Source organism: Aethalodelphis obliquidens, unplaced genomic scaffold (genome assembly GCF_003676395.1).
Source record: "Aethalodelphis obliquidens isolate GAN/ISIS:26980383/991018 unplaced genomic scaffold, ASM367639v1 scaffold86, whole genome shotgun sequence".
Taxonomy (NCBI): domain Eukaryota; kingdom Metazoa; phylum Chordata; class Mammalia; order Artiodactyla; family Delphinidae; genus Aethalodelphis; species Aethalodelphis obliquidens.
The window spans coordinates 4719132-4732907 of record NW_020838030.1 but is presented as its reverse complement, the minus strand read 5'-3'; the positions used below and the strand labels follow the sequence as shown (position 1 = coordinate 4732907).

Genomic DNA, 13776 nt, shown 5'->3' with positions numbered 1-13776 from the left:
GCGGGAAAGTCGAAAAGGAGGGGCAACAACGGCTTCTCGGCGGGTGAGTGGGGCAGCGGCTGTCTCCTCGAGAGGCCTGGCGCCTCTGCGGCCCGGTCTCTAGGCCCCGGCAGAGCCCGGCCTTTCCTTCTGGGGCTCCGCGCCCCGAACCTCAGCTTCCTCAACTGTCTTGTCGTGGGATGATCCTCCCAGGTACCTCCTTGCGTCGTTAAAATGACGAAGTGAGGAAGGACTTGACCCCTGCCCCCTCCCCGGAGGACCTGGTCCGGGCAAGCCCGTCCGGTCTCCCCGGCTTTCAGGCTTCTCTGGAAGCGGGACCGGTTAGCACGTGTTACGGGCGTGTGCCCTGAAGTCAGGAGGCCCTGACTTGCCTTAGTTTTTCCATCGACAGAATGGCCGGTAATGGTTATAAGTAGTAAACGAGGCAACGGATAAAGAAAACGCTTAGCATGACGCTTGGTACATAGTAAATGGTAAATATTATTGGAAGGGACTATTATAATCAAGAGTAAGTGTAGGTGGTAGTTAAGAGGCAGATCCTGGAGCCGGATTGCTAAATTGGAATCCCAGCTCTGCCACTGAATGTGAGAATAATGGTAGCTACCTCAAAAAGTTTCGTGAGGAATAAATGAAGTATCAAATGTAAAGCACTTAAAATAGTTTTTATTAGCTGTTAGTATTTACCTGCCTGCCAGCCATTCTCATTTAGCGAATATTCTCGGAAATTTTTTTTATGCCAGGTACGGTGCTGGGCACTAGGTATACCTGAAATAAAGGACACTGGGTTCATGCTCTCAAGGAGCCCCACAGTCTAGTGCATTGTAAGGGCTCCTACATATACTCTGGAGCAGGGAAGCTGGAGTAGTAATCTCCCTTGGGGATAGGAGGAAGATGACATTTGACTGAGTCTTTAAGGAGGAGGAGTAATTTCCAGGCGGATAAGAGCATTTCAGGTGAAAACAACATCTTATGCAAAAGCACTGAAACCAGGAAGGTTCTAGCTTACAAAATAGAACTCACTGTGGTTCAGGCCCTCCTCTACCTCTGGAGGCTCATTTCTCACTCTACATTCTCCCTGTTTCAGTGTTGAGTTTTTCTCTGCCTGGACCACTCTTCTCATACCTCTTCTACTGGCTAACTCTTATTTTAACCCTCAGGTCTCTGCTTAAAAATCACTTTCTCAAAGAGATTATCTCTGAGAAATTGTCCCTGCTTTTCTTCATCACCGCCAACTAGACTAGATTTCCTCATAGCACCCTGCACTTTTTTTTTTTTTTTTTTTTTGCGGTACGTGGGCCTCTCACTGTTGTGGCCTCTCCTGCTGCAGAGCACAGGCTCCGGACGCGCAGGCTCAGCGGCCATGGCTCACGGGCCCAGCCGCTCCGCGGCATGTGGGCTCTTCCCAGACCGGGGCACGAACCCGTGTCCCCTGCATCGGCAGGCGGACTCCCAACCACTGCACCACCAGGGAAGCCCTGCACTTTTCTTTTATAACTACATCAGGACTACTTGGTACTATATAGTAAACTCCCTGAGGACAGGGATTGTATTTGGTTCACAGTTGTAACCCCAGCACCTAGCACAGTCCCTAGCATATAGTATGGGGTTAATGAGTTAAAGGAGCAGTAGATTGTGGCTAGATGATGAAGGATCTTAAATGTCAGAGAACTGTGGGTTTTATCTTTCAGCAAGAGGGAAACGGTGTGGCTAAAGAGGCAACTAGGTAAACAAGTCTTGAAAACAAGGGAGTTTTGAGCAGATAGAGGAGTTGAAATTTTCTCAGCACCTGGATTTAGATAGCATTTTGCAAAGTCTGTGGTTTTGGATAGTTTTCTTTGAGCTAATAGCTTTAACTTCTCAGAATTTAGCTTCTAACAGGTTATTTCTGTTCTCTGATTAGCAATTTAACTGAAAAAGGCTTTGGTCAAAATGGTTTCCAAAAGAAGACTCCCAACATCTGAGGATAAAGAGAACCTGACAGAAGATGCCTCTAGTAAGTGTCTAGTCATTTGTTGCTTTATTTCCTGTAGCAAATGTGTGAGGCACTAAAAGGTTATAAAGTTCCTGTTTTCAAGTGCTGGAGTCACCAAGGCTTAATGGATGGGGCACACAGAATCTAGCATCAGGAGATTTGGAATGAAATTTCTGCCTCTAATTGCATGTATGACTTTGGGCATGCCCATAGTCTGTGAGTTTCAGTCTCTACATACGTAGGAGGAATCTACATACATAAGAGCTTAACTATTGTACATCCTTTAGGTGCTGGGGCACAAAGATATGACATAGTCTATACCCTTTATTTTTTATTTTTATTGTTTTTAAAGGATTTCTGGATTGGGTTGTATTTTAAACAAGCTCCCCCACTTCCCACCACTTTTTAAAAAATATTTATTTATTATTATTATTTTTAATTTTTGGCCGCATTGGGTCTTAGTTTTGGTACACAGGATCTTCGTTGCAGCATGTGGGATCCTCCTCTGCTGTGTGAGGGCTTCTCTCTAGTTGTGGCACGTGGGCTTAGTAGTTGCAGTGGATGGGCTTAGTTGCCTTTTGGCATGTGGGATCTTAGTTCCCTGACCAGGGATCGAACCCGCGTCTCCTGCATGGGGAGGCAGAATCTTAACCACTGGACCGCCATGGAAGTCCCTTACCTTTAAAAATCTTATGGTCCTCTTTCCTGCCTTAAAAATGATGATCTAGATAAATGCTATGATGGCGATGTATAAAGGAAAAGTATCATATCAAAGCAAGCACACCAGAGGCAAAGAAAGAGTACAGAAGCTGTCCATGTGAGAATGCAGTTGACAGAAGCCCTAAGAGTTCCAATGAGAAGAGGTTGATAGTCTTTCATTCATCACACTCATCCACTCTATTAAGGCAATTCTAACGTTGCTTCATTAAGGGAGAAGAGTAGATAATCATACTTAACTTCAGGTACTTTTTGGGTTTTTTTTGTTTTTTTTTATTAAATGTTAAATTCTCTAAAATTGCAAATACTCCTTTTTATTTTTTATTATTATTTTTTTTTGTGGTACGCCGGCCTCTCACTGTTGTGGCCTCTCGCGTTGCGGAGCAGAGGCTCCAGACGCGCAGGCTCAGCGGCCATGACTCACGGGCCTAGCCGCTCTGCGGCATGTGGGATCCTCCCAGACCGGGGCACGAACCCGTGTCCCCTGCATCGGCAGGCGGACTCTCAACCACTGCGCCACCAGGGAAGCCCACCTTTTTGTTTTTGTTTGCTTACTTTTTTATTATTTCTTATGGATTGAAAGCCTTGGGATGAAATCAGTCTGGGCTTTGTACTCAAAGATATGATGTAGGAGAACCTGCTGCATTCTTTCTACCTCTATATCCTGATCGTTGGTTCTCAAACTTTGGTGTGCGTCAGGATTTTTACCTGGAGAGCATATTAATAATTCAGATTCCCATGCTCCATCCCTGAAATTTTGATTCTGTAGCTCTGGGACATGACCTAAGAATATGCTTTTAGTAAGCTTCCCAGTGATTCCAACACCGTGGTTTGTAGACCACATGAGACACCCTGACTGCTTTAGAATTTGGCTGGAAAACATTTCTCTGGTCATTCTTGTTAGACGTGGCACATTTTGAATTCTTCAAATGAAAACTCAGTAAGTGAAAATAATTCAATTTGTTGATTGTTCTATTTGCTTGCAAGCCATTATTGCTGACACTTGTTAGAGAGAAAATTGCACAGCAGCATCAGTTCCAGTATAGTTCTTCAGGAACCCATCAACTTTCCTCTTAGGGTTATTGTTCTAGGGTTTACATTTTAACCTTTGCTTTACTATTTGTCACATTCTTGAAAATTTTGTCTACTTTCAGAAGCCAGGAAACAGCCGCTTTCCAAAAAGACAAAGAAATCTCATGTTCATAATGAAGTTGAAGAAAATAACAGTGTCTTTGTAAAGCTTCTTAAGACATCAGGAATTACTCTTAAAACAGGAGAGAATCAGAATCAACTAGGTAATATTTTAATCAAAATCTTTTGTCTGGGTATAGTGAATGGGCTCAGAACTGAATCATGGATTTTCTAAAGAGGCAATGAAGATTAGAAATGGGAACACCATCTGTCTTGAGATAAGGATGAAACTGAAATTGCTTTTTAGAGAATGTTGTTATTCTCTTTGGTACTGATTAATGCATATTAAGTAAGGTATGTCTAATCCTTTTTTTTTTTTAAGGAAGAATGTTATGTACTAGTATTACTTTATGTTTTCTTGTGAAAAAATAAATTAATACCTAGAGAGCAATTAAATCTGTGTCAGAATAATTTCAGAAGAAAATTTATAAAGCCATATAAGGCCCTACTTTGCAGGCATAGATTATTCCATCCAGCTAAGGTTTTGGCTTTCTTTATTTTTTAAGAATACTTAGTAGCTATCCTTTATAAAAGCTAATTCTGTTTTGCCGTGGGTTTATAAGAGTTGGCTCTGAAATTAGGTTGGAAATATCTTTATTGGTTTCATCAGACAGGAACCTAGGTCTTAGGAAAGTAAAACTCTGGTAGGAAGTGTTAAAGACACTGGGGGCCAACTAGTCTTCTTTTCTCATAGCTGTGGATCAAATCATTTTCCAAAGGAAGCTCTTTCAGACTCTGAGGAAACATCCTTCTTATCCCAAAGTATGTATTTTCTCCTTAGTATTTTTGTTTTTGCCAGCAGTGCTCTGGAATTGGGAGTTTAAAGACACTAGCATAAAGTTGAATAGGCTTGAATGATTATAGCTAATCGACAGCAAATGTTAAACTAAAAATCTTACTCTTTTTTTTTTTTTTTAATGTCACTAAGATAATAGAAGAATTCGTTAGTGGCCTGGAGTCTTACATTGAGGACCAAAACAGTTTCAGGAACTGCCTTTTGTCTTGTGAACATCTGCAGGATGAGGAAGCCAGGTGTGGAGACGAAGCACTGGACTGTTGCTGAAATTTAGTCTGTTACACTTAACTGGATTGGGAGGTGGGGTTGGGGCAGAATGCGATTTTTTGGAATTTTACTTTTGATTTATAGCTCTCTTTTCCTCAAAGTTTTAACCTAACCTTTAAATTATTAAGTTTATGATAACAAGACTAAGAACCAGAATGTTTTCTAGAATGTGTCTCACCTGTGTTGATACAGTTTCAACTCCACTTGTCTGTGACTTAAAAGCTATCTTCTCATGTTCTGTATTTCTTATCTACCAGGATAGTTTCTCCTTAAAAATTACATAGTTAACCAATTTTACAGAGAAAGGATAATAAAAACATTAAAAGAAAATCAAAATAGAAAACCAATCTCTCCTTTTTTTTTTTTTTTTTTTTTTTTTTACAGCATGGGCACATCTTACTGTAAGAGCCTCATTAAATTGCTTCTGGGGATTGACATATTACAGGTGAGACTGTGCCACTTTTTCTGTGGACATTTAATGGATGTGATTTGTGGTGTATGCCCAAGTGTAAGTGGCTGGAGCACAGGGCAGAGCAGGGTTAATGGGAGAGTTTGGGTTTGCAACAGGTTACCACAGCCCTGTTGCTGACATGAATCTTGTAGGGCAATATCTGTGGCTTTGGACTGAGCTGATAAACCCAATACATCTTGAAGCCTCATTTATCCTGGCGGCCTCTGATTCCTGTTTTGTAAAGCTTCATCCTGTGTGTTCTGAGTACCTTGTATATCTCTGCCATATTCACATCTGCATCATCTCCCATTTAGCTTCGTATTTGCTTATTAACTAGATCTTTCCCTTTTCCTCCTCCTTTCTCTCTTAATTTATTGATTAGACAATCAGTGAGATGTTTTAAACATCTCAAATTATAGAAATGTATATACAATGAAAAGTCTCCCTCCCACCCTGTCCTTCATTTTTCCCCTTTTCTTCTCTTGCACTGTTGATCTTAATTCCTTTTCATTGGAAATCTTGAATATAATTTAGTTAGCTTAAATCTCAGAGCTCTCTTGTTCCTCCAAAGAGAAATCTTTTCTTGCAAACTATTTGATAATCTGTTAAGGCCTGCATTTCATAGGTTAACAATTGTCATCATAATTAATGTTTTTGATTATCTGATTATTTTAATGTTGCCTTGATAGTCATTTTGTAATTTTTCAGAGGACAGATTATTGATAAATCTTTGTATTCCAACAGGTTATATTCAAAATATAGGCAGCATTCATGTGGACATACATTTTTGTTTTTAAATCTTTATTGGAGTATAATTGCTTTACAATGTTGTGTTAGTTTCTGCTGTATAACAAAGTGAATCAGCTATATGTGTATATATATCCCCATATCCCCTCCCTCTTGCGTCTCCCTCCCACCCTCCCTATCCCACCCCTCTAGGTGGTCACAAAGCAACCGGCTGATCTCCCTGTGCTATGCAGCTGCTTCCCACTATTTTACATTTGGTTGTAATATAAGTACATGCCACTCTCTCACTTCGTCCCAGCTTACCCTTCCCCCTCCCCATGTCCTCACATACATTCTCTACGTCTGTGTCTTTATTCCTGTCCTGCCACTAGGTACATTAGAACCATATATATATTGTTTTAGATTCCATATATATGTGTTAGCATACAGTATTTGTTTTTCTGACTGACTTCACTATGAATGACAGACTCTAGGTCCATCCACCTCACTACAAATAACTCAATTTTGTTTCTTTTTATGCCTCATTAATATTCCATTGTATATATGTGCTGCATCTTCTTTATCCACTCCTCTGTCAGTGGACATTTAGGTTGTTGCCATGTCCTGGCTATTGTAAATACTGCTGCAATGAACATTGTGGTACATGACTCTTTTTGAATTATGGTTTTCTCAGGGTATATGCCCAGTAATGGGATTGCTGGGTCATATGGTAGTTCTATTTTTAGTTTTTTAAGGAACCTCCATACTGTTCTCTATATTGGCTGTATCAATTTACATTCCCACCAGGTGGACATTCTTATAATGAGGATTTCAATTAGGCAGGGTTTTTCCTCCAAGAACTCTTGTTGGAGAGAATTACAGCTAATTATACATTTCTGTTGTACATTTCGAGACAATCTCCTAACTCCCTATGTCTTCTTTTTTAGCCTGCCATTATCAAAATCTTATTTGAAAAGTTGCCAGAATTTATTTTCAAAAAGTAAGTGGAGTTACTCTGAAATGCTCAAAGTACCCTGGTGTACTTAGGTTTCTCTCTGAAAAGGTTGCTCTGAAGCATCATTGGTATGTCTGAAGATCATATTTATTATGCCTCCAGATTCTTAAATGACTACTGAAGTTTTACTGGGGTGACTTTCTTTGAAATTTCATCTATTTATATGTCCATGTATTCCTAGGATACACACTAAACTGGTAATAGTGGTTGTCTCCCAGGAGTGGAGCCACTTGGCTGGAGTTATATATTCTCTGAATACTGTTCTTTACCTTTTCAATTTTATACTGCATATGAGCTACCATTTTTAAAAATTTACTTTAAGGGAATTTCCTGGCGGTCCAGTGGGTAGGATTCCGGGCTTTCACTCTCTTGGGGCCTGGCTTTGATCCTTGATCGGGGGAACTGAGATCCTGCAAGCTGCGTGCTGTGGCCCCCCCAAAAAATTCTTTTTTACTTTTCTTTTCTTTTTTTCTTTTTTACTTTAAAAAATAACTAAGGGACTTCCCTGGGGGCGCAATGGTTAAGAATCTGCCTGCCAATGCAGGGGACGCGGGTTCAAGCCCTGGTCTGAGAAGATCCCACATGCCGCAGAGCAACTAAGCCCGTGGGCCACAACTACTGGGCCTGCACTCTAGAGCCCGCCAGCCACAACTACTGAGCCCACGTGCCACAACTACTGAAGCCCGCGCACCTAGAGCCCATGCTCCGCAACAAGAGAAGCCACTGCAATGATAAGCCCGCGCACTGCAATGAAGAGTAGCCCCCGCTCACCGTAACTAGAGAAAGCCTGCGTGCAGCAACGAAGACCCAATGCAGCCAAAAATAAAAATGAATAAATTTACTTAAAAATAGTAATAATAAAAAAATAAGAGAAAAAAAGAACAGCCTAACAGATAAGTACATAAAGGTCATGAATAGACAATTCACGGAGAAGAAATATGAGAGCATTAAACACTTTTTTTTAATGCTCAAGTTCATTAATAATCAAATACAACAATTTCAAACAATAAATAGAATTTTTTTCCCTCGCAAAGGATCTCCCTTGTTGAGTGCGATGAACAGGCTGCTCATATATCACTGGTAAACATATAAAGCAGTGTAATTACTCTGAAGGGCAGTAGGTTGTGTGTATCAAAACCTAAGATTTTGCATACCCTTTAATGTTCAGCCATGCCTCCAAATTTATCCTAAGGCAATACCTATGAATGAAAACAGTAATGAATAATATTACTGTTTAAAGTAACAAAAATTGTAAACTGAGATATTCAACTATAGGAGATTGGTTAAGTAAATTAGGTATATCCACATAATGGAATATCATGTGGACATTAAAAATTATAAAGAGGATTATTTAATACCATGCATTAATTGAAAAAACAGGCTACAAATCAGTATTTACAGTTCCACTCAGTATTTTGTTAAAGGTACATACATACACATTTACATAGATACATATACGCATGTATATCAATGGTGGACCTCTCTGGGAGAGAGGATTTAGGTAATTTTTATTTCCTCCTTTTTAATATGTGCTGCTTCTAGGTCTTGTATGTAACAATAGTAAACTTGAAGATTTATCTTTAGAAATTTATGATTTGCCTGAATGGCATGCACTATGCTTTGTGTCCTGGCTAAGTCTTTTTTAGCAGTTAAATTTGTCTATAGTAAACAAAGACTGAGAATGCTGTCAAGAAGAGGAGCTGGAGGTGGTCCAAAAGTTAGATATAGGAGGCTGGGAAGAAGGCAGAGACTGTCATTTTAGGGGAAATAATACTAGAAAGTTATTTATAATAATTTATTATATTAATGATAATAATTAATGATTATTAATAAGTATTGTTATATTAATGATAATACTAATACTGAGCCAACTTCACTGCATCCATAAATGGTTTTCAGTACTTTGACATAGTCTAAATCTGAAAATCTTCTGTTTCCATAGTGGGAAAAATTACTTGCATTTTTTGGTACTTTATCAAATTGATGTAATTAGTTTTTAACCTCTTATTTTATTTATTTATTTAGTTTTAAACTTTATTTAATTTATTTTTTTATTTATTTTGGTGGCTTTGGGCCTTGTGCGCAGGCGTTCTCTAGTTGCCGCGAGCAGGGGCTACTCTTTGTTGCGGTGCGTGGGCTTCTCATGGCGGTGGCTTCTGTTGCTGCAGAGCACGGGCTCTAGGTGCACACGCTCAGTAGTTGTGGCTCGCGGGCTCTAGAGCGCAGGCTCAGTAGTTGTGGCACACGGGCTTAGTTGCTTTGCGGCATGTGGGACCTTCCCGAGCCAGGGCTCGAACCCGTGTCCCCTGCATTGGCAGGCGGATTCTTAACCACTGCACCACCAGGGAAGTCCCATTGTTTACCTTTAAAAACAATTTATCTTACTCAATTTGTTAAAGTTTGTTACGTTTATTTTTTTTAATTGTTCATATGTTTTAAGAGATACTCTTCAGACTTTTCTTCCCCTCTCTAAACCCTCCCCAGATATAGCCACTAACAGTTTAGTGCGTCTTCCTCCAGACATCTTTCTCAACATACATAAGCATATGTCTCATGCTTTTTTTTTGTATTACCTCTGTGTTTAGCACAGTGTGCAACGCATGGTAAGTGTTTAGTAAATGTTAACTGAATGGCTGAAATGTTATATGCAGTATTAATGCTTGCTGCTGTGTAAGTCAGAAAGGCTACTTTCCTGACTTATCCATCCTAACATTCAGCGTGAACAGTGATGGACTCAGCATGCCTCGACTCATCATCAATCAACTGAAGTGGCTTGACAGAGTTGTGGATAGTAAGGTATGTTGGGGACTTTTTCTGTCTCTTGGATTTATAGAGAGTGTGATTTCCACACTTAACCAAACTTTTGGCATTTGCATGGTATTTTTTCCTTTCTAAACAAAGAATTCATATTTTTCTATCCATTATCTTTTTTAGCTTTAATAATTTGAAAACCATGGTTATTTCACCCATTAAATTTCTCTAAAATAGGAAGTGTATCTAATTATGATGACTGGATGTCATTTATTAAATAAATATTTGGAAGGAATTCATTAACTTCTCAAAGTACAGAGATTATTATTATGTTTTATTTCTCAAAAGCAATGAGATCCAAAACCATCCTACTTCACTGCAAATGTGTTACTTTAATTACATATTGAGGAAGATTTCTTTGGGTTTGTGTTACTTGTTATTAAGCACCTTGGTAAAGTTGAATCTGTTTTGAGCCTGTTGCTTACGGCCCATTTCTTTTCAGAGTTCTTAAATCATTCTACTAATTTTTGTCAGACATTCAAAGGCTAAATCTTTGGAAGAACATGAGTTTTGGAATCTCATCTGGGCTGGAATTTTGGGTCTGCCACTTATTAATTGTGTATCTTTGAGCAACACATACCCCCTACATTTTAAAAATGGGAATACAGTTGTGAAGATTAAGTGAAATAAAGACAGTAGAAACGGGGAAAAAAAAAGCAAAAGAGCCCCCAATTGTTGGACTTCCCTGATAGTCCAGTGGTTAAGACTCTGCACTCTCCCTGCCAGGGGCCCAGGTTCAATCCCTGGTCGGGGAACTAATATCTCACAAGCTGCTCGGTGCAGCCAAAAAATTTTAAAAAAAAGAAAGAAAAAAAAGTATTAAATAATATGACATCCAGCCTATTTTTTTTCTATGTACCATCTCATGTGTGAAAATCTCTGGGTCACTTGCCTCTCTGATTTTAGGCTTTGAGCTTGAGTGTGTGTGTAGTTGTCGTATTGTACACAAAATAATTCCAGCTCTACGTTTCATGAGTAGGAGGTCTTTCTCTATTCTGGATAATGTTACAATTCTAATAGTCTCCTCCACTGCAGGATCTCACCACCAAGATCATGCAGCTAATCAGTATTGCTCCAGTGTACCTGCAGCATGACTTTGTCACCAGCCTACCTGAGATCCTAGGGGATTCCCAGCATGCTGATGTGGGGAAAGAACTCAGGTGGGTAAGCACCTCGTTGGCATCTTAAGCAAGACTTCACTTTGGGAGCCTTATCACTGCAGTATAAAAAGAGTAGTAATAATGTGTTTCTTTTTTTTATAAAAGAGGATGATACCCATCTTTCTAGGGTGTGGAATTTGACTTGCTTTTCTAATAATGAGTGTTTTTTTTTGGCTGCGTTGTGTTTTTGTTGCTGCGTATGGGCTTTCTCTAGTTGCGGCGAGTGGGGGCTACTCTTCGTTGCGGTGCACGGGCTTCTCATTGCGGTGGCTTCGCTTGTTGCTGAGCACAGGCTCTAGGCACGCAGGCTTCAGTAGTTGCAGCACACAGGCTCAGTAGTTGTGGCACGTGGGCCCTAGAGTGCACAGGTTTCAGTAGTGGTGGTGCGTGGGCTCAGTAGTTGCAGCATGTGGGCTTAGTGGCTCCACGACGTGGGATCTTCCTGGACCAGTGATCAAACCCGTGTCCTCTGCATTGGCAGGTGGATTCTTAACAACTGCGCCACCAGGGAAGTCCCTGGTTTTTAAATTTTATTTATTTATTTATTTTTGGCTGTGTTGCGTCTTCATTGCAGTGCGTGGGCTTCTCATTGTGGTGGCTTCTCTTCCTGCAGAGTACAGACTCTAGGTGTGCGGGCTTTAGTAATAGTGGCATGCGGGCTCAGTAGTTGTGGCTTGCGGGCTCTAGAGCGCAGGCTCAGTAGTTGTGGCGTACGGGCTTAGTTGCTCCACGGCATGTGGGATCTTCCCAGACCAGGGCTCGAACCCGTGTCCCCTGCAATGGCAGGCGGATTCTTAACCACTGGGCCACCAGGGAAGCCCCAATGAGTGTATATTTGAGTAGATCCATATACTTTCTTTCTTTTCTAATAATGAGTATATATTTGAGTAGACCTGTGTATCTGTCATGAATATGAAGTCTGGCTTAGGATTAGGTGTATAAATTTGGTCTGCAGAGACATAAACATTATTCCTTTGTTTTGTTAACATTTTCTCTATCCAAGGGTGTCCTCCATCTTGACTGCACATCCTCATAGTTTGTGGAGATTATTAAACATCAACTTCTTTGGTCCCTAAATGATTCATTCTAATGCACATTGCTGTGTCAGATCTGTTGCAGACATCCATTGCTTACGAACGTTTACGTGAAAAATACTAATTGATAGGGCAATAATGAAGAAGAGGAGAACAATATCACTACATAATTTTATTTCTGTTTTAATGCAACCATGTATTTATCCTAGAAGTAGTTAAAAACTTCCAGTTTGTTATACCTCCTTTTCTATAGTTGTCTGTAAAGCTGTCTCCAAAAATGTCCAGTGATTTCTTGCTTTTGTGCTTTTGGGCAGGATGCTCCTTCTGTGTATAGCACTGTATATACCCCACTTTGCCTGCTTGTCCTTTTGTATAACCTTTTCTTAGGATCCATCACTGTCCTTCTCTACTGTGTGCTACTGTAGAACCCTACTACTTACGTCTATCATGTTTATCACACTTCATTGTAATTGTTGTAGGTTTTCTTTTTCCTTTTCTCAGGAAAGATATATACTAAACTCAGTAGTGGTTTCCTCTGAGTAGTGGGGATGATAAGGTAGGGCTTCTTGTTTCTGCTTTGTTTATTGTTTGAATTTTTCAAAATGAGCATTTTTTTTAAACCAAGAGAATGTTAATGAAACATACTATAAATAGAATTTAATTGGAACTAAGTATATCCTCTCTTCCTATACCTTGAGTGATTTTCCCGTCATTATTTGCCCAGCTCTGTTAAAATTTGCACAACTTCTTTCTTTCTCCTATTCACAGTGACCTTCTAACAGAGAATACTTTGCTCACTGTCCCAATCCTGGATGTCCTCTCTAGCCTCCAACTTGAGCCGAAGCTCCTGACTAAGGTAGGGAGGACTCTGCTCTCCAGAAAGAGTGCCAGCTTGCTTGCTTCCCAGAACTAGTGTCAATTAGTCATTGCCTTGGACCAATCGTATATAATGAAAATTTCATTTTGAAACAATGCTGGATGATGTTTGCTCTCTTTTTTCTTTTCAGTGAATTTCATATGCCATACTATGATAGATTAACTGCTCATTTTTAATCAGTATGTTTTAGTGGAAATCTTCTGTATTGCCTGTATAGTTACAAACTGCTCCCATAAGAATAACAACTTTTTATGCCTTCCTCTAGCCAGTGGAAAATGCAGACTCCAAAATTAAGAGAAGAAGACTTTCATGTTTATCAGCTGTCTGTTTTTGAAGAAGCTGTAGCGTTAAAAATTGAAAGCTTGTAATTTGGAAAAAAAAATAAAATGAGACGTTTTTCTTCCAAAATTACAAGTGAGAAAACTGAGTGAGAGAAATAATTTTTCTGATTTTACCTAACGAGTCAGTACTAGATTGAGGCATTAACATGAAAATATGTAAGGTTTTTGTGCTTTTTATGTTTAGGTCCGCCAGTTAGTGATGGGTAAGCTGTCATCTGTCATGTTGGACGATTTACCTATGATCATCAAGTTCATTCTTCATTCCATAACAGCCACGGATGCACTTGAGGTACCCTACTGTTTCTCAGCACTGTAGGCAGCTAGATCCTAGAGAGTACAGGGGATAGCAGTGGTGCCCTTGTGAAACTCAGAAGTCAAAAAAAGACTAACCTTGAGGAAGATACATCAAGATAAATTA

General features: G+C 39.8%; 1 protein-coding gene across 11 annotated transcripts in view; it reads left to right on the top strand.

Moving 5' to 3' along the window:
- FANCD2 (FA complementation group D2) overlaps positions 1-13776 on the top strand; it is a 56600-nt gene continuing 42824 nt past the window's right edge. For 3 of the 11 annotated variants that reach the window (XM_027093884.1, XM_027093883.1, XM_027093875.1), the window contains exons 1-11: positions 261-473; positions 1918-1993; positions 3844-3984; positions 4575-4642; positions 4809-4912; positions 5328-5388; positions 7068-7120; positions 9853-9931; positions 10967-11106; positions 12909-12996; positions 13543-13647. In XM_027093884.1, the coding sequence (XP_026949685.1) occupies positions 471-473; positions 1918-1993; positions 3844-3984; positions 4575-4642; positions 4809-4912; positions 5328-5388; positions 7068-7120; positions 9853-9931; positions 10967-11106; positions 12909-12996; positions 13543-13647 (918 nt within the window). In that variant the 5' untranslated portion in view covers positions 261-470. The other 8 variants (XM_027093882.1, XM_027093881.1, XM_027093878.1 and 5 more) reach the window with 7 other exon arrangements.